Source organism: Dama dama, chromosome 29 (assembly GCF_033118175.1).
Source record: "Dama dama isolate Ldn47 chromosome 29, ASM3311817v1, whole genome shotgun sequence".
NCBI lineage: Eukaryota > Metazoa > Chordata > Mammalia > Artiodactyla > Cervidae > Dama > Dama dama.
The window spans coordinates 67,882,750-67,905,287 of record NC_083709.1 but is presented as its reverse complement, the minus strand read 5'-3'; the positions used below and the strand labels follow the sequence as shown (position 1 = coordinate 67,905,287).

The 22,538-nt window shown below is 43.9% G+C and overlaps 2 protein-coding genes across 7 annotated transcripts in view; one reads left to right on the top strand and one right to left on the bottom strand.

Moving 5' to 3' along the window:
- The window catches only part of ZBTB5 (zinc finger and BTB domain containing 5), a 37,576-nt gene extending 15,294 nt beyond the window's left edge, over positions 1–22,282 (top strand). For 2 of the 6 annotated variants that reach the window (XM_061132879.1, XM_061132880.1), the window contains exon 2: positions 17,380–22,282. In XM_061132879.1, the coding sequence (XP_060988862.1) occupies positions 17,384–19,414 (2,031 nt within the window). In that variant the 5' untranslated portion in view covers positions 17,380–17,383 and the 3' untranslated portion in view covers positions 19,415–22,282. The remainder of the gene's footprint in view (positions 1–17,379) is intronic. The other 4 variants (XR_009691153.1, XR_009691154.1, XR_009691151.1 and 1 more) reach the window with 4 other exon arrangements.
- On the bottom strand, positions 2,250–5,778 carry LOC133048985 (coatomer subunit delta). The gene has a single exon (XM_061132975.1). It carries the CDS (start codon positions 5,658–5,660, stop codon positions 4,125–4,127), a length of 1,536 nt encoding a protein of 511 aa, XP_060988958.1. The 5' UTR covers positions 5,661–5,778; the 3' UTR covers positions 2,250–4,124.
- Positions 22,283–22,538: the final 256 nt, after the last annotated feature.

Here is a 22,538-nt window from a genome sequence, read left to right as displayed (position 1 = left end):
TGGAAACAGTGGCTGACTTTATTTGGGGGGGGGGGGGGGCTCCAAAATCACTGCAGATGGTGACTGCAGCCATGAAATTAAAAGACGCTCCTTGGAAGGAAAGTTTTGACCAACCTAGATAGCATATTAAAAAGCAGAGACATTACTTTGCCAAGAAAGGTCCGTCTAGTCAAGGCTATGGTTTTTCCAGGCTATGGTCCTGTATGGATGTGAGAGTTGGACTATAAAGAAAGCTGAGTGCTGAAGAATTGATGCTTTTTGAACGTGGTTTTGGAGAAGACTCTTGAGAGTCCGTTGGACTGCAAGGAGATCCAACCACTCCATCCTAAAGGAGATCAGTCCTGGGTGTTCATTGAAAGGACTGATGTTGAAGCTGAAACTCCAGTACTTTGACCACCTGATGCAAAGAAATGACTCATTGAAAAGGCCCTGATGCTGGGAAATATTGAGGGCAGGAGGAGAAGGGGACGACAGAGGATGAGATGGTTGGATGGCATCACTGGCTCAATGGACATGAGTTTGGATAAACTCCGGGAGTTGGTGATGAACAGGGATGCCTGGTGTGCTGCGATTCATGGGGTCGCAAAGAGTCAGACACGACTGAGTGAACTGAACGGAACTGAACAAATCACTTGAAAGCTTAATAGCTTAAAACAACAACAACAAAAACATCTGAGTTCTCGGGGTTGACTAGGCCTCAGTTAGCTAATTCTCTCTTGGAGTCTGTTACGGGGTTGTGGTTGTGTTGTAACTGAGGCTGAAGTCATACTCATGTCTGGAGGCAGGTATTGACTGTCAACTAGATTTCAGCTGTGCTTTGTCACAGGATGGTGGTTGGATTCTAGGAGCAAACCAAAAAGACCAGGTAAAAGCTGTGTCACCTTTTATGACCTAGCTCACAGGTAGTCACATGGTGTAACGGTTGCCATGATCATAGACTTGCCTGGCTCCAAGGAGAGTAGGCATATTGTTGATGTCAGATTGTAAGAAAGCATGCAGAATGAGAAATCTTTATGTGGCCAGCCAACTGGGAAAATGCAATCTACTATTCATATTGTCTTTTATAAAGAACATGTAATATAAAGTAGGCTGTACCAGTTCTTGGATTGTTTGGATTGTCCTTATGCTGACCAGTTTCTTTGTGGCCTAGTGTATCATACAGTATCATTAAAAAGCTCACCAGCATTCTTTCTCCCTTCCTAATAGCACTTGGATTTCCTAGTTGTGAATTATTTCTATCAGCTTCACGTGTAATCTTGTTAGCTGGATAAATCAGCAGCCAGCTTTCTGTTAACAGAAGGAAAACTAGAAAGATCTTCCTCTTTGCTTCCCCCAGCACAGTCACTGTTGGGATGGGTGGGTCCCTAAGCTCAGCTATGTGGATCTTTGAATCTTGAGCCTGTGATGGTCCATACTGAGGGAACTGTTGGGAGTCCATTTATTGCAGGGGCAGTAGCCCAAGGCCACTCTTTCTCCTGTACCAGTGTGATTGTGGATTTTGCTTCTTAGCCTTTACAAGCTCACTCTCTGGTTCTTCAGACTCCCAAGTCTTTGAGCTCTCAGATGGCTTTCACTCAATAAACCAGAATTGGGTTCTGTTGGTTATATATAGGGCCTTAAAACTGATAGGCCATCATAACTACAGTTAGCTATGGTTTTTTGGGGTTTTTTTTTTTTTGCCTCCGTGTGGCATGTGGGATCTTAGTTCCTGACCAGGGATTGAACCTGTGTCCCCTGTGATGAAAGGGCAGATTCTTAACGAGTAGACCACCAGGTAAGTCCTAGTTTTGTTTTAATACTCAAATTAATTAAATTTTTTTAGTTGTCCTGAAAAGCTCAGTTGAGAAAGTACAAATGATAAATATTTTGTTAATGATTTTTGTTAAAACAGTGATTACTAACTTTTACTACAGTACGGTCTCCTAATGCTAAGTGGCCTCTTAGAATCAAAGAAAGGAATTGGGATTTCTCGTTTACTTAATAATAGTTTGGGGACAGCAGTGGGGGATTGAGAATAAAACATATTAAGTATATTTACAATAATATCCTTTACTAACAGTATGATCTGTTTATCCATATGGTTTCACATCACTTTATTCTTTAGTATCATCATCAGGTGTAACATATGCTGTCTGTGCTCTAATCAGATCATCTTGATCCGTGTTACCAATTCTGTGCACCAGTTATGCAGCTTTGAGTGAAGCTTTGCTTCTTAATGGCTTGTGTCTGTGACTCTTTTGAGGAACATCTTTTTTTTTTTTTTTCATTTTATAATACTCTTTATTTGATTAAAGAATCTGTCTTCTGTGTGTACACTGGAATGTTATATTCCCTATGTATTTTACAGGGTTACAAAATGTCTCTCATTTTAAATATTACCCCAAAAGTAATTTCAGAAAAAAAAGTTTTTGTGAAACTAAATCTCACTTTTAAAAAATCATATGGACAAGCAACTCTCAAACAAAACTGAATTAATAAGATTCCTTGTCTACGTAACTACACGACAGATTTCTTGTCCCAGTCCCCTTCCTCAAAAAACCTTATGTGGAAACCAAGCTAGAAATAAGGATTCTTCCCTGATGTGATTAAGGGGAAGGGAAAGGCCAGAAATTTCTTTGGCAAACAATTCCATCCATGGCCATTTGTGTGTGACTGCTTTCTTCAAGTACAGTACACTCTTTGCAGGGAAGGCCAAATGTTCAGAGTGGAGTGGTACTCTCCAACCAGCTGAGAGTGCAGGAGGGCGTCTACTGTCATCCATCTCTCCCACCCACCCACCCCCGCCCGTGGCTGCAGCCTGGCAACAACTCTACTGATCCCCAGTGCAATACTAGATTAAAAGACAACGCAAGGCTGGCTGATGCAGTCTTCTCCACTGAAGAAATAATGGATGGGGGGCTGAGAAACCACCGCTACATGATGACACTCAACAGAAAAGGCTTAGGGGAGAAAAAGGAAGGATTTCAGAGATGGGAAGGATAGGCTGCTGAAAAAAATGTTGAGGAGGCTAGAAAGGAGTATTATCAACAATTCCTATACAGCAATATAATCAGCTGCATCTTCAAAGGCTAAAAATCTGATGGTGAAACTGGAGTCTTCTTGACAGTTTAGGGCCAACGGCACTGGCAAAAAGACTCACTGAGGGTTCAGCCTCCAAAATCATAACCTTATTTCAGATGGAAAGGAAAAAACTGATGACATATAGAGAACATTCAGGAAGAGGGAGGTGGTGAATCTCAGGAATGTGAATGGATTACAAAGACCATGAGCTATCATGTATTAGCTGAAGTACCCAAAATGTGGAGAACGGAAGGCTGGGTAGCACCAGCAGCAGACATGATTACCTGCGGGTGTGAAATCCCTAACTGGACATGACCGTTCTCCTCCAGGACACTTTGAAGTGGGGGGCTATGCCATCTGAAAGCTGCTTCTCAGCTGTCTTTATTATTGACACAATAGGATTCACAGTAGTGTTCTAAAGCAGAGCGACAAACCTGAAAGGAAAATGGCTTGGCAAAGGAATGGAGGGATGACTAGATATAGGAAGAGGATATAAGACAACCTCATCTTTTAATGTGCAGACCTCATACCCCTCAAGCAGTTCACTTGTATAGTCCAAAAATCAAGACTGGATTAGATCAACCTGTTACGGGAGTGCCAGATACAATGCCTATATGCAGATGACCCCAGGGCTTGACTGGATATACAAAAGAAAAAAACTGAAGGTAAAGAAGTGTGAAAGATTAAAATCTTCTGCAGAGAATACTTTTTAAAAACAAAGTATGAAATATAATATATTTAAGGATTCAAATAAAAGAACAACTTAGGCAAAGGGAAAGAACGATTAACTGGGGGCATTCTCTGGAGAGCTTGCTTTCCTGCTGGCCAGGAAATCTGCCAAAGAAATCAGCAGCCTTTCCCTGTATGGTGTGCCACTGCTTTGCCAAAGAATGTCTCTGTGACACTGAAACACTGAGGGGGAGCTGAGGGTCCTTGCGCTCAGAGAATCGTGCACTGTATTTGGAAAAAAAAGGGTCTCCAATGGCTTGTGGGTTTGGAAAAAACTCTTCAGCCACTGCTGGCTTCTTCATTTGAAAATTTTCCTTTTCGGTTCCTTCTTGGTATTACAGAATTTCATACTTATCCACTAGGAAAGTGGTCTCTGTGGAAAATCTTACAGGGCTGTTTCCATCTACCTGGGTCACTTTGGTAACCTGTATGTTACAGTAATTTTTTTTGGAGATGAAGGAAACTTGAACAGGGAAGAAGTCATTGGGCTGCCCAGCAATGCTGAACTCAAGGCTGCCACTCTTATTTTTGGCATCAATCACTGGCAGGCACCACTCCAAGGTATTTCGTCGACTGTCATGTCGATACTCGCCATCAATCTCACCGATCACTGGAGCACCAACACCAGATGGGAGTGGAATGGTGATCACCACATCATTCAGTTCTAAATTATCTTCTTGTAGCTCATATTCTATGTTGACATCACAACCATTTCCACTTTCTGAGGGCCAGCAATTAATTGTCAGTGGAATAAAAGATTCTTCTGTGGTCTGTAGTCTCCACTTTAGCACCCCTACATCACTGTTGACTGGAAATGACTTCTCTGGATTCTTCAAACCAATTAGAGATTCTGCAGTGAAAAGTTTTTTATCCACATTTGGATGGGTCTGTAGCTGTACTCCTTTCTTGTCTTCATTTTCCACATGAAGACGAATTCGACCAAACTTATCATCTGAGATTCTAAGCATGATCATGCCGTGCAGCTCCATGTTCTGTAATCCTCCATCTCGGCCACAGGTTAATGTGATCTTTTCCTCAATCTTCATGTGCACACTCTCCATATTAATGGGTGGAGCATGCACTTTGGTTGCTTCAGAGGTACGCTTGCCCATATTGGAGGATATGATGTTTTCACCTTCAGATTTCAATTTGTCAACGAAGTTATCTACTTCCTTTCCTTTAGCTCCCAGTTTCAGAGCCTTGCTAGGGCCTGAAGGTCTGGCTGGTGCGGGTGCCACTTTTGGTTTATCAGTTTCAATGATGGTCTCTGTAATCATAGAAGTCGTGCTGCCTCCAGACACTGTGGAGCTTCCAAAGCCCCCAAATCCTGGTGCTTTTTTGCCCTGTCTCTCTGCATCTCTTCGGGCCTGCTGTAATTCCTTTGCTTTACGCCGCATCTCAGCCTTGGCTTCACGCTCTTGAGTCTCTCTGACTGCTCTGAACACCTTCTCCTCATGGGAATCCATTTCTGTGAAGGTTCTGATCTGTGCCAGGTTAACATTCTCCCGGTATCCCAAGGCAACAATTTCATCAAATGCAAAAATCAAATCAAAACAGTGCTCAGATATTTCATTCTCTTCTAAGGCTCGGCAATATTCAGGAATCACTCTTGAGAAGAGCCTTAGGGTCTCCAGATCTTCTAAGATGTTGCTGTTTTTGGTAGTGATCAGTACCATGTACAATTTCTCCATAGGCTGGTAAACATATCTGACACTCTCTGTTTCCACAAATGTATGCTGTTTTCCAGTGTTCATGAGCTTTGGAAAAGCTGCTAACAAGCCCTCAATCCGAGTTCGAGTCATCTCTACAAACTGTCGAGAAACAATAGCTTTTCCCGCTTTTGTACAGACTGCTGCTGCCAACAGCACCATGGTGACGGCGGTGGTGGGGCGCACCCACGCGCTCCGGCTCCACTGCGGCTAGGGCTGGGGTCGGGGGAAGGGGAGGACCAGCCGCTCCGGACCTGCTGCCCCCTGACAGGAGCGCCGCCGACTCCTGAGGAACATCTTTGAATGACTGGCTTCACTCTGTGCATAGGCCCGGAGAACCTGAACTACCTGGCTGTTTCCTTTTCCCTAAAGAAGCTCTTAGCTGTTGACTGACTAATGAGGGGCTATGAGAGACCAGTTTCCTTGCCTTGAGATGGCTCAAACTCAGTTACTTATACTCCAGAGTTCCTCTGCTGGACTAAGCAAGTTGTTTGCTTCCTTGGCTGCTGCTGCTTCTCTTTATTGCTTCCCATTCCCATTTCTCTTGGGAGCACTTCCTTGGTAAGTCACTTGCATTTGAATCCTTCTCTTAGGGTCTACTCGTGGGAAACCCTACCTGAGACAGTAAGACTGTAAGTCTTCTTCATACTCATAGTCTTTGGAATCACTTTGGGGCATCATAGTAATGCCCTGCTATTTCCAGCTCTTTCTTGGAATACTGACTTGTGGCACTTTGGAATGGCCAGAACATATACTAACAATGACATTAGTGAGCCAGCTGTAGTTCTCATTTTGTTTTAACTCATGGCTCCATTTGTACCTTAATTGAGTTATACATGTGTTACTGGATATTAAATAACTTAAAGTCAGTACACTCACAGTGGTAGGTTACCCTTCACTATATGTAGCTCATCCTCACCAATCCATTCAGAAAGATTGGTCAGTATTTACTATATTTAATTGCATTGCCTGGCATGTGATATATTAGCTGTTTAATTTATAATTGCATCATAGGAAGCTTTCTGTCCTAAAACAGTTTAAATAATGTAGGAATTATCTTTTCCATAGCATTCAATAGATAGTTCCTATAAAATTACTTGGTGGTAATGCTTTTTTAGGGGGAAGTAATTTTTTTGCATTTCTTTTTCTTGGGAATGGTCTTGATCACTGCCCCCTGTACAATGTCATGAACCATCCCCAAGAAAAAGAAATGCAAAAAGGCAAAATGGTTGTCTGAGGAGGCCTTACAAATAGCTGAGAAAAGAAGAGAAGCAAAAGGCAAAGGAGAAAAGGAAAGATATTTGAATGCAGATGATTCTAATCCAAAGAATAGCAATGAGAGATAAGAAGGCCTTCCTCAGTGGTCAGTGCAAAGAAATAGAGGGAAACAATAGAATGGGAAAAACTATAGAGATCTCTTCAAGAAAATTTGAGATACGAAGGGAACATTTCATGCAGAGATGGGCACAATAAAGGTGTCCATAAATAAAGGACAGAAATGGTATGGACCTAAACAGAAGGAGAAGATATTAAGAGGTGGCAAGAATACACAGAAGAGCTATACAAAAAAGATCACTAGAGCCAGACATCCTGGAATTCGAAGTCACATGGGCCTTAGGAAGCATCACTACAAACAAAGCTAGTAGAGGTGATGGAATTCCAGTTGAGCTATTTCAAATCCTAAAAGATGATGCTGTGAAAGTGCTGCATTCAGTATGCCAGCAAATTTGGAAAACTCGGCAGTGGCCACAGGACTGGAAAAGGTCAGTTTTCATTCCAATCCCAAAGAAAGCTCTAACTACTGCACGATTGCACTCATCTCATTTTGAGTAATGCTCAAAATTCTCCAAGCCAGGCTTCAACAGTATGTGAACCGTGAACTTCCAGATGTTCAAGCTGGATTTAGAAAAGGCAGAGGAACCAGAGCTCAAATTGCCAACATCCGCTGGATCATCAAAAAAGCAAGAGAGTTCCAGAAAAACATCTGCTTTATTGACTACGCAAAAGCCTTTGACTGTGTGGATCACAACAAACTGTGGAAAATTCTGAAAGAGACGGGAATACCAGACCACCTGACCTGACTCCTGAGAAATCTGTGTGCAGGTCAGGAAACAGCAGTTAGCACTGGACATGGAACAACAGACTGGTTCCAAGTCAGGAAAGGAGTATGTCAAGGCTGTATCTTGTCACCCTGCTTGTTTAACTTATATGCAGAGTACATCATGAGAAACGCTGGGCTGGAGGAAGCACAAGCTGGTATCAAGGTTGCTGGGAGAAATATCAGTAACCTCAGATATGCAGATGACACCACCCTTATGGCAGAAAGTGAAGAAGAACCAAAGAGCCTCTTGATGAACGTGAAAGAGAAGAGCAAAAAAGTTGGCTTACAACTCAACATTCAGAAAACTAAGATGATGGCATCTGGTCCCATCACTTCATGGCAAATAGATGGGGAAACAATGGAAACAGTGAGAGACTATTTTTGGGCGCTCCAGAATCACTGCAGATGGTGATTGCAGCCATGAAATTAAAAGATGCTTGCTCCTTGGAAGAAAAGTTATGACCAACATAGACAGCAATTTAAAAAGAAGAGACATTACTTTGCCAACAAAGGTTTGTCTAGTCAAAGCTATGGTTTTTCCAGTAGTCAATGTTTGGATGTGAGAGTTGGACTATAAAGAAAGCTGAGTGCCGAAGAATTGGTGCTTATGAACTGTGGTGTTGGAGAAGACTGGAGAGTCCGTTGGGACTGCAAGGAGATCCAACCAGTCCATCCTAAAGGAGATCAGTCCTGGGTGTTCATTGGAAGGACTGATGTTGAAGCCGAAACTCCAATAGTTAGGCCACTTGATGGGAAGAAGTGACTCATTTAAAAAGACCCTGATGCTGGGAAAGATTGAAGGCAGGAGGCAAAGGGGACAACAGGGGATGAGATGGTTGGATGGTATCACTGACTCAATGAACATGAGTTTGAGTAAGCTCCAGGAATTGGTGATGGACAGGGAGTCCTGACGTGCTGCAGTCCATGGGATTGCAAAGAGTTGAACTCGACTGAGTGACTGAACTGAAGTGAATTCTTTTGCAACTTTTTCTAATTGTGTATTTTAGGGTGGGAGTGATTATGGTCTCTTCAGGCTCTTTTTATAGTTTTAAAAATAAATTTTACCATAGATACATAAATGTCTCAGTAATTTGCTAAGTATACACACTTAAGAAGTCAAATAATCCAACAAGATTTGTTAAGATAAGCCCTGGCTCCCCTGCTTCCCATTTCCTCTTCCTCGAGACTCCCATTTTCAACTCTTAGTTAATTCTTTTGATATTTACATACATGTATGAAAAGCTATGCTTGGAGCTACTTAATTTTTCAGTTTAAACATAGTCTATTGACTTCCCCTGGTTAGAGATAGGAATTTTTTATGAGTCTGTTAATTTCTCCTTATAATTCTACTAGTTTTGCCCTGTGCATTTCAGTGCTCACTCCCCATTCCTCCGTCCCCCAATATACTTAGAATTTTCATTAGATCAGCAGTTCTCAAAGTATAGTCCAAGGACCAATAGGGGCCCCTGACAGTTTTTCAAGGAGTCTATGAGGTTAAAACTATTTTCATAATGATACAAAAACTTACTTTTTTCACTGTCATTCTTTCATGAATGTACACTTGTGTGTGATACTGCAAAAGCCTGATTGCAGAAGCAATATGAGAATCCAGCTGTCTTCAGTTAATGCAAAAATGTAAAACAATGCCTCTCTCATCATTATTATTTAATTTACTAGGTATTTTATCTTTTAAAAGTTTATATTTGGTATTGGGGTATAGCTGATAACAATATTGTGATAGTTTCAGGTGAACGGCGAAGGAACTCAGCCATACATATAATTGTATCCATTCTCCCCAAAGCCCCCTCTCATCCAGGCTGCAGTGTAACAGCTGTGTGTGATATTGCAAAAGTCTGAATGCAAAAGCAAATATGAGAATCCATCCAGCTGTCTTCTGTTAATGCAAAAATGTAAAGCAATTCCTCTCATTTTTTTGGTGGGAGATACTATTTTTCATAAATTAGTATGAATTATATACTGTTAATTTAAAATTAATTTATAAATATGTGTTTTTAAGTGGCCTCAGTTTTAAATTCCCTAGAGCTTTATTTCCTCATCATGGCCTGTGGAATGGCTCAAGAAATGCTGGTTGGACTACCCTGGTGGCCCAATGTTTGGGTCTCTGTGCTCCCAGGGGGTTTGACCCCTAGCTGGGGATCTAGATCCCGAATGCTGCAACTAATACCCAGGGCAGCAATATAAAAAGATAATGCTAGTTAAAGGTGTCTGCACTGTCTGTGCATGAGTGCTGTGACACCAGCTCTTTGACTTTCTGTTACTTTTCTTCTCTCTCTCTCTCTCTCTCTCTCTCTCTCTCTCTCTCTCTCTCTCTCTCTCTCTCTCTCTCTCTCTCTCTCTCGTTTTCAGGCTGATCCCCTCTCACCCCATTGCATGTACAGCAATGTATTACAAAGTCATCTGCACCCGACACACAGGGATAGGGGCTCAAATTGTCAGAGGAATGGTACAGTAGCTGTTTGTCAGTTGCAGCTGTCCAGAGTCTTTTGAACACACCAACCTTTACATCTGGATAGGCTGTAAATTGTGAGCACCATTTTTCAAGGTAGAAGAATAGCTACAGTGCAGATAGGAGAAGTGGGTTCCCTTGGTCACAGGTACCTGAGTGGGGTCTGGATGCAAATGTGAGCCATATGGAATGATTTGAGCACTTAGAATTACTCTGGCCAATCCAGTAGGCATTTGATTAGTTAAATAAAATTAAAAGCTCATTTCCTCAGTCACACTAGCCACATTTCAAGCGCTCTGTAGCTGCCAGTGACTAGTGGACAGCACAGCGACTATGCTGGCGGTTTCCGTCCCTGTAGAAAGTTCTGTTGGATAGTGCTAGTCTAGACGGTGCCATGACAGCTACTCTTCTGAGCGGCTAATCCAGAGCAGGGTCCATGCAAAGTTCCAGTGGCCGTGGCAATGATGATTTCCATAATGTGGTTGGATGCTCTGCTTCATTCCAGTATCACTTTTGCACCCTCCTGGAGATTTTGTGAGCTTCCTGACATCCTTTAATCATAAATCCCCTTCTCCTTAAATCAGTTGAATGAACTTCTTGTATTCAGTTAAGAGCTCTGAGTTATCCTAAAGTGCTTTCTGACACTCTAGATATTGGAAAGAACAGTTGAATAATCTAATTGGCCAGTTTTATGGCTAAAATTAGCTTTTATTGTAGTGGATTTGATTTCTATTGCTAATCTAAATGATCATAAATTGACTGATTACATGATATTGAGCTAAAAGAATATTATCATTAAGGAGAAATTAGTTTGGAGTTATCTCTAAATGGGTAATTCAACACAGTTATTAATTTATAGAGAATAAGTGTTTCTCCAGGTTTTGATCATCTCTAATGTCACAATTTAGTTTCACAACTTCTAGAGCCCCTTAAGAAGATAGGAGTCCTGGGACTTCCCTGGTGGTCTGGTGGTTAAGACTCTGCCTTCCAGTGCAGGGGTTGCAGGTTCGATCCTTGGTTGGGGAGCTAAGATTCCACATGCCTCTTGACCAAAAAATGAAACAGAAGCAATATTGTAACAAATTCAATAAAGACTTTAAAAATGGTTCACATCCAAAAAAAAAAAAAAAAAAAATCTTACTTTGAAGAAGAGGAGGAGGAAGAAAGGAATCCTGTACTGCCCTGACAGTAAGGCACCGCAGAACATTATAGTTCTGTCCCTAAGGTGCTTCGAGAAGAGCCTGGAGTGCTCAGGTTGATTTCAAGGACTGTTTGTCGGGGCATCTAGTGTAGGACTGACAATCTCTAAGTGATATCAAGTTATATGGACTGTTTACCTATTTTCCAACATTATTTAAATCTCTTGGTTTTTTTCCAGGGCATGTTTAGCCACCTCAGTAGTCATAGGTTTCTGAGCCCTGGGAATTTCCTCAGAATGGTACTTTTGAGACTACAATTTCCTTCCTACTTATGCCATTTCTATAGAAATGGGGTTGAACATTAAGTGTTTGACATTTTAGTGAATGACCTTTTGTGGAAAAGAGTGGTGGTTTCTTATACTCAAGATAACTGACATTTCAAAAAGTAAGGAGGCTATTTTTCCTCAGATAGTCATATTTCTGTTGCTTGTTGAAAAGAAAGGCATTGAACAGAATATCGTTATTATTTCAAACTGATATGTTGTATCTAAATACCACTTACTTGGGGAATTAGTCTTTTATGTTCCGCTCACCTGTTAAGTCAGATTAATAAGCTGTACCTGGCAGGGTGGTTTTGAAGATTAGAGATAAATAAGTGAAAAGCACATAAGATGGCACTTAAACAGTCACTACAGCATTGGTTCCGGTCTCCACATAGGAGAGAACGCAGTAAGCTCAGTGTCTGCTGCCGCCTGCTCTCACCTAACAGGCCCCAGCTGACATGGTCTCGCAGTTCTCAGAGTGACTCTGAGGCCAGTACAGCTTCCTGAGACAATTCCCTGTTTTATTTCTTTTGAATAAACTTGAACCAGAATGTTTCTTCCCTGTTACTTCTATAAAATAATCACCTCCTTGGAACTTGACACTTATATGTGTTTACTTTCCAAGTCAGGGGGCTGTCGACTTGTGAGCAGTGATTGCCTTTTGTCTAACTAATCTCCCCAAAGCCTTGAGCTCTTTGGTCCTGATTGATTGAGTAGCGGTCGGGGCACGTGTGCTGCTGCTTGCCATCGTTGACCCTTCACTCAACAATGAATATGGCCAACACATGGCCACTGCTTTGAGGCATTTTACCATCTGCAACTTTCAAGGTACAGCAAAGGCCTGTGGCTTAACACCCTCATGGCACTGTAGACGCTTGATTTTGCTGGATTTAGCGTTTGTCGTTTTTGTTACTTCCCAGGATCTGAAGGTGTGTGTTCTCTGTTACTGGTCATTTCACTCAGTCAAGGCTTGGCCTGCTCTGGGGTGGGCCTGCCATGAGAGCAGGTGGGCAAGCCTGGTGTGCAGCATGGCATCCATGCTGCCTTCTGCTTGCCGTAATCCTTGCGAAGTGCCATAGCGGTATCTGTGAATTTGGAGATATGCAAAGATCTCAGGGTGTGTGCCTTTAGAATGTCAAGGATCTATCATGTTTTTTAAAATTTCATTTTATATTGGGAATTCCTGGGTGGTCCAGTAGACAGGACTCCACACTTTTGCTGCCAAGGGCCCAGGTTCAATCCTTGGTTGGCCAAAAAAAAAAAAAAAAGCATTTAAGCATTTTATAAAAGTTAATGTGTGTGTGTATTTATATTTTAAAAGGCACATAGTTCCATAAAGTTTAGAGCTAAAAATAGCAGTCTTCCATCCCTTCCTTTTCCCCTCCAAATTCCCCCTCCTCAGAGGCAACCACTTTCACTTGTTTTAGTTTGTTTTTCCACTACTGACTTACTTATTTCCAAATAACATTCTCATATTACTGTTTCTTGAGGTAGTATTTCAGGTATTATTTCTTGACTGACAGGGAAGGTGGCAGTTTAACGTTCTTACGCCTCTCCTCTGCCCTGCCCCACAGTGCACACTGGCCTCCTCTCCTGCTTCCAGTATCTCACATGTGGCTCTGTGTTCGCATCGTTATGACTCTGTAAACAGACTACACAGGACATTGCAACTAGACAACCATTAAGGTTATAATTGTCCCATTTGAAATTCTTGTTTTACATGATGCCGTCACCTTTTCGCAGAACTGTTCACTTGTTAGCGCTCTCAGCCATGTGATGTGGTCTGCCTGTTCCTTCTTCCCTCTCGGGGGACTCTGTGGAGTCAGGCCCTCAGCTCCCTGCTCCAGTCTGCTCCCCTGCCCCGCTGCCTAGCTGTCCCCTTGGGCTTCAGCAGCATCTTTAAAAATTCTCTTTGCCTGTTTTCTAGGATAGGTCTCAACTTTCTGTATTGTCTTCCTTTTCTTGGTTTATTCTCAGCTTCCTTAAGCACAACCTTTAATAGCTTCCGGAGAAAAGGTATGTGGGAGGTAAACTTTTTTGGGTTCCTGTTTGTCTGAATATGCCTTAGCCTACCTTCATAATTGATTGATATGTTTGACTGGGTATGGTCTAAGTTGGAAATAATTTTCTTGGAGAATTTTAATGGAACTGTCACGTTTTACCTTCCAACATTGCTTTTGAAAAGTCTGATGCCAGTTTTATTCCTGATTCTTTGTTAATTCCCCCACTCCAAACTTTCCAGATCTTTATCCCAAGTGTTTTAAAATGTCACTGTGATGCACCAAACGTGGGGATTTGTCCATTGTGCTGATATTGCTGAGTACCTGGTGGAACTTTCTAGTTTGAATAAGTAACTTACTCAGTTCTGGGAATTATTCTTTATTGTTTATCATTCTCCTCACTTTCTGTCTTTTCCCTTTTTGTATTCAGACATTGGACTTCATTAATTCTTTTTTTTCCCTTGTTCATTCACTTTTATTTCTCCTTTGCCTTGTCTGCCACGTTTCTCCAGCCATATAATCTTCCAGCCCTTCTAGTAACAACAACAAAAATTTTTTTTGCAACTTTAAATTTCCAATAATTTTGTTTCTGGAATATTTCTTAAAAAAAAAAAAAAAAGTAAAAACAGGGGCTTCCCTTGTGATCCAATGGCTAGGACTCCATATTCCCAATGAAGGGGGGCCGGTTTTGATCCCTGGTCAGGAAACTAGATCCCACATGCCACAATTAAAGATCCCACAACTAAGACCCAGCACAGCTAAATAAATGTTTTTTTAAAAAATTAAAAACTTTCTCTTCTTGTTTTGTGGATATGGTATCTTAGCTCTCTGAGGATGTTAATTATAGGTGCTTTTCTTTCTTAGTTCTGTTTCTTCCAAATGCATTTCTGTTTGTTTAGAACTTTGTTGTTCATGTTAGAAGTTTTCCCCCTCCAGTTTCTGGTGTTCTTGAGTAACTGGAAGCTGAGTTAATAGGCCTTGAGGACTGGGGGCTTCACTGTGGAGAAGTTTGATGGGGTCCCAAGTGTTCTTCTGTTGGAGGGACTTCCCGGGCATATGAACCCAGCTGCTAGTCTTCTATTGGTGGGGAGTGGGGTGAGGGGAAGCGGCTCGCCCTCTGATGCTGACTTTAACTTCACGCTCCACTTGTGGGTGTACCAGCTCGTCCCAGCCTTGCAAGCACACGTTGTCCTGAGTACAGTTTCCGTGGTTCAGCCACCCAAGCCCAGCAGGAGTCTGCAGGCTTCTTCCCTGCCTATGCCTTCCCACACCCCCTATCAGAGGCAGGGGCCTCTTCATCCTTTCTACCTTAGCACTTGCAGTACTTTATTGTATTTGAACATTGATTAGTCTGTTCCCCCTGAGGGTAGAGATCTGATCTGTTTTGTTGATCATTTTATCTCTAGTACCAGGCACACTAGATGCTCTGTCTGCATGTGTTTGTAACCTGGAGTTTAACCACTAGACTGTGCTTCACCCCCTCCCAGAAGACCAGAGGGTCCTTCTTTGGAGAGGATGAAACAGGGTTTTATTTTTATTTTTTTTCCATTTATTTTTATTAGTTGGAGGCTAATTACTTTACAATATTGTAGTGGTTTTTGCCATACACTGACATGAATCAGCCATGGATTTACATGTGTTCCCCATCCCGATCCCCCCTCCCACCTCCCTCTTCATCCCATCCCTCTGGGTCTTCCCAGTGCACCAGTCCTGAGCACTTGTCTCATGCATCCAACCTGGGCTGGTGATCTGTTTCACCCTTGATAGTATACTTGTGAAACAGGGTTTTAAACTTTGTGGCTCCTTCAGCTTCTACAGAGTCTGTGGGCAGAGGGCACAGAGCCATGCCACTTGACCCTGTTTTCTAACCACACAAGTGTGTGTCCTGAGCACTAGTCAGGGACACAGACTTTGAATCAGCAGACACGTAGTTCCTGGGAAGTACAGCAGTTTCTTAGGAGAGGAAGCAAATTCTTGTTTCTAATGAGTCCAGGAGATGAAAATGTCTAGATATTTAATGATTCCAAACTCAGCTCTGGAAATTTTTCTACTTGGTGATGTGATCTCTTTTTTCCCTTTTTTAACATTTATGAAAAGTTTCCAATGTACGAAAAATAAACTTTGAAACAAATGCCAGACATCATGTCATTTCATCTGTAAATATTCTAGTGTTTTCGTTTTAAAAACTGTTCCTTCGGGGGAAAAAATCAGAATGCCATTATCACATGTAAGGGGTAAAAAAAAACCCAAACACTGGGTTTTTACAGTTTTCTGGGTGTAATTCCATAGTATTATCAAAGATATATGTGATGTTCTAAGCAGTCTGTTTGGTTTTATTTTTGTCTTTTTAAAATATATATATATAAAGGGGTAAAAAAAAAAAACCCAAACACTGGGTTTTTACAGTTTTCTGGGTGTAATTCCATAGTATTATCAAAGATATATGTGATGTTCTAAGCAGTCTGTTTGGTTTTATTTTTGTCTTTTTAATATATATATATTTGGCTGCCCTGGGTCTTAGTTGTGGCATGTGGGATCTAGTTCCCTGACCTGAGGGTGAACCCAGGCCTCCTATATTGGGAGCACAGACCACCTGGACCACCAGGGAAGCCCCTGGTTGGTTTTATAGAAGCCCTAAAGTTCAAAATGTAGTCTGAAATGGTGGTTTTAGAGTTTGCTCATCTCCTGTTTCCGCCCCCACCCCCACCCCCCGCCTTTTTTTTGAAGTTTAATTGAGTTTTACTTTGGTATAATGTACATACCATAAAATTCCTCATTTTAAGTGTACAGATCAAGTATTTTTAGAAAATTTAATGAGTAATCATCATATTAGAACATTTCCATCATGTCCCTGAAAGTCCCTTATTGCAGTCTTGCCCTGAGCCCAGCCCCAGAGAGCCATTAATCTGTTCTCTGTCTCTATAGGTTTACCTTTTCTGTCTCAAGTGTGGAACCTCCGTTTTTTTTGTTTGTTTGTTTTTTTGAGTAGACTTCCAGCCAGTCCTTTTATCTTGGCATCATCTTTGCTCCACTTCCTCTGGCACCCTGGCAGCCAGTTCTGAGCCTCTGGGTGGATGGGGACTTATATATAAGTCAGATTGTTTTAACCACTGCCAGTTTTATTTGTTGTTGTTTAGTCTCTAAGTCATGTCCAACTCTTTTGCGACTCCATGGACTGTAACTTGGGGTTCAGTTTTCTGGGTGCGCTAAGTCAGCACACATTTGTTTACCTGCTCATCAGTTTCCAAAATGCCCTTGATACCTCTTTCCCATTCTTTTTTCCCTTGTGGGTTTTTACCTTTAAAACAAAAAACCAAGAAACACTGCTGTCTTTTTAATGGGATTTCGGGAGTGTGTATGGGGTGGAGTGGGCAAACACGTGTGTCAGTCTACTACCATCTGGAACTGGACATCTTCCCAATAATGTCCATTTGCATTTTTCATCATTTAAGGTTGCCAAAAGTCTCAGTTTAGAGTTTCTTGGAGTTTGTTGTTCTCAGGAATGCAGAACTCTCGACTTCTCAGGTATAGATGTTGCATCACCCACATGTTGGTCTTTTCTAACAATGGCCCCAAGTGTTAAAAGTGGGTCATTTAAGAGTGAAGGGAAGCCTGTAAACAGCCAGTTGCTGATCTGTGTGTGCCCATGTAGATTTTCGAGGCTGTTAGCTGAGTCACCATTTGTTCCTTATTGGACAGGTGTTTCATCTGTGTGCCCCCTATCAGAAACACCACAAGCTTTGAAAGGTCCAGGCTTGGCCGTTCCTGCCTCTCGGGTCAGTGCCCGCTCTGTGCTCTGACTTTGACTTAAGCTGTTCTGCATGTTAATTCATTCATTCTTTGTATTGTAGGATCATGGATTTTCCTGGTCACTTTGAACAGATCTTCCAGCAGCTGAACTATCAGAGACTTCACGGCCAGCTCTGTGACTGTGTCATTGTAGTGGGGAATAGACATTTCAAAGCCCACCGCTCGGTACTAGCAGCGTGCAGCACGCATTTCCGAGCCCTGTTCTCAGTGGCAGAGGGAGATCAGACCATGAACATGATCCAGCTGGATAGCGAAGTGGTGACGGCAGAGGCCTTCGCCGCGCTGATTGACATGATGTACACCTCCACGCTCATGCTGGGGGAGAGCAATGTCATGGATGTCTTACTGGCAGCCTCTCACCTGCACCTGAACTCTGTTGTTAAGGCATGTAAACATTACCTGACGACACGGACGCTGCCCATGTCTCCCCCCAGCGAGCGTGTTCAGGAGCAGAGCGCCCGCATGCAGCGCTCCTTTATGCTGCAGCAGCTGGGACTGAGCATCGTGAGCTCCGCCCTCAGTTCCAGCCAGAGCGGTGAGGAGCAGCCAGCCCCCATGAGCTCCTCGATGCGCGGTAACCTGGACCAGCGGACGCCCTTCCCCATGCGCCGCCTGCATAAGCGCAAGCAGTCTGCGGAGGAGCGGGCCAGACAGCGCCTCCGACCCACCCTGGACGAGTCTGCCATTTCTGACGTGACGCCAGAGAATGGGCCGGGGGTTCATTCCCGGGAGGAGTTCTTTTCTCCAGATTCTCTGAAAATCGTGGACAATCCTAAGGCCGATGGAATGGCCGACAACCCGGATGACAGCACCATCATGTTTGACCAGTCTTTCGGCACTCAGGAAGATGCCCAGGTGCCCAGCCAGTCCGACAACAGTGCCGGCAACATAGCCCAGCTCTCCATGGCCTCCCGTGCCACTCAGGTGGAGACTGGCTTTGAGCAGGAAGCCACAACCGAGAAGAGTGGCTTCCAGTGTGAAAACGGGGAGGTGGGCCTTGGTGAGAAGGAGCACATGAGAGTTGTGGTGAAATCTGAGCCCCTGAGCTCCCCGGAGCCGCAGGACGAAGTCAGCGACGTGACCTCCCAGGCGGAAGGCAGCGAGTCGGTGGAGGTGGAGGGGGTGGTGGTCAGTGCCGAGAAGATAGACCTCAGCCCAGAGAGCAGCGACCGGAGTTTTTCAGATCCCCAGTCTAGCACTGACCGGGTAGGGGACATCCACATTTTGGAAGTCACCAATAACCTCGAACATAAATCCACCTTTAGTATTTCAAATTTTCTGAACAAGAGCAGAGGAAGTAACTTTAGTACCAATCAGAACAATGACGATAATCTCCCAAACACAACTAGTGATTGCAGGCTGGAGGGGGAGGCCCCTTATTTGTTGAGTCCGGAGGCCGGGCCTGCGAGTGGGCCCTCCTCGGCCCCTGGTGCCCATGTGGAGAACCCATTCAGCGAGCCTGCAGACTCCCACTTTGTCAGGCCCATGCAGGATGTGATGGGCCTCCCATGTGTGCAAACCTCAGGCTACCAAGGAGGAGAACAGTTTGGGATGGATTTTTCCAGGTCCGGTTTGGGGTTGCACTCCTCCTTCTCCAGGGTAATGATGGGTTCCCCTCGAGGAGGAGCCAGTAACTTTCCATACTATCGCCGCATAGCTCCCAAAATGCCAGTGGTAACTTCTGTCAGGAGCTCACAGATCCCAGAGAATTCTGCCAGTTCCCAGCTGATGATGAACGCGGCCACATCGTCATTTGAAAACAGCCACCCTTCACAGCCCGGTCCCCCACAGCTGACGAGGGCATCTGCTGATGTCTTGTCAAAGTGCAAGAAGGCCTTATCGGAGCACAACGTCTTGGTTGTAGAGGGGGCTCGCAAGTACGCCTGCAAAATCTGCTGCAAGACTTTCTTGACCTTGACAGATTGCAAGAAGCACATTCGTGTTCACACCGGTGAAAAACCCTATGCCTGCCTGAAGTGCGGCAAGAGGTTCAGTCAGTCCAGCCACCTGTACAAACACTCGAAGACCACCTGCCTGCGCTGGCAGAGCAGCAACCTCCCCAGCACTCTGCTCTAGCCCGACCTCGAGATAATGCCGATGCCAGAAGCAGGATCGGACTGAAATCTCTGGTTGGTTGGTGGTTAATGCCGTGGGGCTTAAGACTTCAGGCTGTGAGTGGCTCATGCAAATGTCGAAGACTAACAAGTGGAGAGTTAACAGCTGTAGTGCTTGTGCTGCCGCGTTTCTGAGTACGAGGTACACATTTCAGAGGAGGGATCCAGTCCCTGAAACCACGTTCTTCCTTAGGGTTGAGTAATGCAGTTGGAAAGTAGTCTCTAATTGATGTTAGAAGTGGCACATTGAACAATTAAAAATTGAAGTGCAAAAACATTTTTTAGCAATTTTTGTAAAACTGAAGCATTTAATTAAATTTCCTATATACCTTCTGATAAGAATATTATATACTTGTATACAGTGATGCAAAACGCACTTACATGTAACCAGTGGCAGCTTTGTGCCTGTCTAAAAGGAACACCCTTGAGGACACGCCTGTCTGCCAGAAATGCTTTAAAGTTTATCATGAGCTAGTTCTAGGCTTCAGAAAGTACTGTATTTTTTTTTTTTTTTTTTTTTTGTCTGATTTGCAGTCACAGATGCTGCACTTTGATGGTGCTGACACTGGGTCCAGAGCGAGCATTCTCTGGACTAACAGGTGTGTATATACTTTTGAAAACATGATCGTTAGATAGACGTTTTAACAATTTTCCCCAGTTTTAAAGACAAAGTTGTAAAAGGAGTGTGTACTTATTAATAGGGAGCGACGAGTAAGGTGTTGTTTCTGTATGTGCTGTTTAGCGGTGTTGTAGCCGACTTGTATCACACACGTTACAGTCTGGAAGCCAGAAGAGCTAATGTTCGTCTTTGTTCTGATGATGTGGAGTCCTGTTTAGTGGGATCTTTTACGGCGCATTTACCCTTTGTTCCGTGCAGATTTCGGGGGCCGGTCCAGCCTGACACATCTCACCCAACGACAAGCCCGTTCTCTGCTTCGCTTCTTCACACACTCATGCCACTTACAGCATCTTTCCTGGGCCTAGATTACTGTTTTCAGGTAAAAACCTAACCAAAAGTGAAGTCAACCCCCCTCCATCGTGGGCTTTATTACTGTTCTGTTCTATGGTTTTAAAGTACAGACCCTGAGCTTCGGTTGTTGCCCCAGCCCAATACTGAAGGTTTAAAATCCAGACACAGCAGTGGTCATGGGTAAATTTTCCCATCTCTGCAAGAGGATTGGGCAGCCCAGAACATAGAAGCCACCAGGCAGCATCTGAGACAGTCTGAGGAGACCTCTGAGTGACTGGCCTGGCCTTCTCTGGGCCGCCCCTGTGGCCTTCCCACCCTTTGGGCAGCATCAGCTAGGCTGAGCCCTGCTTGAGAACTTCCAGGGGAACAGCACAGGTTAATGTGTCTCTGTAGAGCTCATGAAGTCAGTTTAATTCGTACATGAGTTCATTTTTTATACAGCTCATTTGAGACACGCCAAACCATTGTGCATAACTGAGCAAAATCCTTCAGTTCTTGTGTTTAGGAAAGTAGTCAGCATGCACCTTCTCTTAATCTAGCATATGCAGTTTACACGTCTGTCTTGTGGATAAACTCATAATGCTGTCAGATTTAGCGTCTCCTATGACCTGATTCCCAGGGAGGAAAGGGAAGGCTTCCTTCCCAAAAGGGAAGCCTCTGGTCCCTCTCCTGACAGGGGAGGGGAGAGGTGGGGAGGCAGGCGGAGGCCGTGGGATCACCTGTGAAGCTCGGTGTGTGTGGAAAATTGTTAGTCGTCATGCTCTGACGATGTGATGAGGCTCTACATCCACCCCTCTGGGGAACCAGTGACTTGTGAGATCAACCCTGGAAGGCAGGTGGGTCAGCGTGGAGGGAGAGAGGCCCTGCCTGGCCTGGGAAGAGGAGCTGGCGGCACAGAACAGCAGTCGCCCTCCTCCCCTTCCACCTTGAGGAAGAGGTGCCGGAAAGTGGCCCCCCACCTGAGCTCAGGCTTCAGTGGACTTGCCTCGGGGACTGACACAGTGGCTGAAGCCCTGCCTCTCCACTGCCCGGTGGAGCCTGGAATCTCTCATCTACCTCTTAGTCAATCAGTTTCCATGTGTGAGAAGCAAGGCTGTGGGCCAGTGTCCTTGTACATGCTGTAGCACTTAAATAATTCAGAGGTTCCCTGGAAGACCAGTCCCAGGATTCCTACAACTGGTAGTTTCTACCTGAATTTCAAGTGGTATTGGGTACCTGGATTTTGATTGGTTAGCCTTAATTATAGCTTGGCATAATCATTTCTGGTGACCAAATCATAAAGTTCTATCAGGGCACCTGTGTCAGTGGTGCTATGCTGGTCAAAATTTGAGACTTTGAAATAAAAGCTTTGTCATATTAATGCCTCTAACTAATTATGTGTTCTTTTTCTTCACCTTAGGTTATTAAGGTTGAGACAAAGAGTGAAGTAGTATTGCTTTTTCTGCTAACCTGCTGTTACCAGTACTTTGTTTTAAACCAGGCATCTTAGAAAATAATACTCTCATGCTCAGTAACAAGCATTGGTCGTTAGACCCTTGCGCTTTTTGCCTCTGCACTGTGGACGGGGTGAGGCCGTGTCCTCCTAGAGGGCCTGCCAAATGGTGTACTTCCTGCTGCTCCCTCTTCTGCCTCCTAGGGGAGAAACCCCATTCTTCAGTCTGGCTTGGCTGCGGGGAAAAGCCAGAGCCGAGTCCCTTAGCAGGCGCAGGGCTTCAGCAGTGCTGGTAACCAGGCCTTAGGAGTGAGGAGGTGCTTAGTAAAGGGCATCAACCTGGGACGGGAGTGGAGGAGGAGAGGGACACGAGAAACAATGTGTGAAGGTGCTGAAACCAATTTTAAAATAAAAATGAAAGAAACCTACCTACCCTGATTATTCTTGACCAAAAAGTGAGTGTTGTGACCTTACCTAGTTCACTTCGCCACATGTATTTAATTTGCCTGACGGTCTAGGTAGCAGGTCCCATTGCTGTGGTCATCACTAGGCTGTGATTGTCCTGTCCTCAGTGAGGGAAACTTGGAGGCCTTTTGGCTGAGGCCAAGGTGGCTTGGACAGGTTCTAGGAATTCAAATGCTCGGGGTGGGGACGGAGGTTGGAAGCAGAACCTGGAGTCACTAG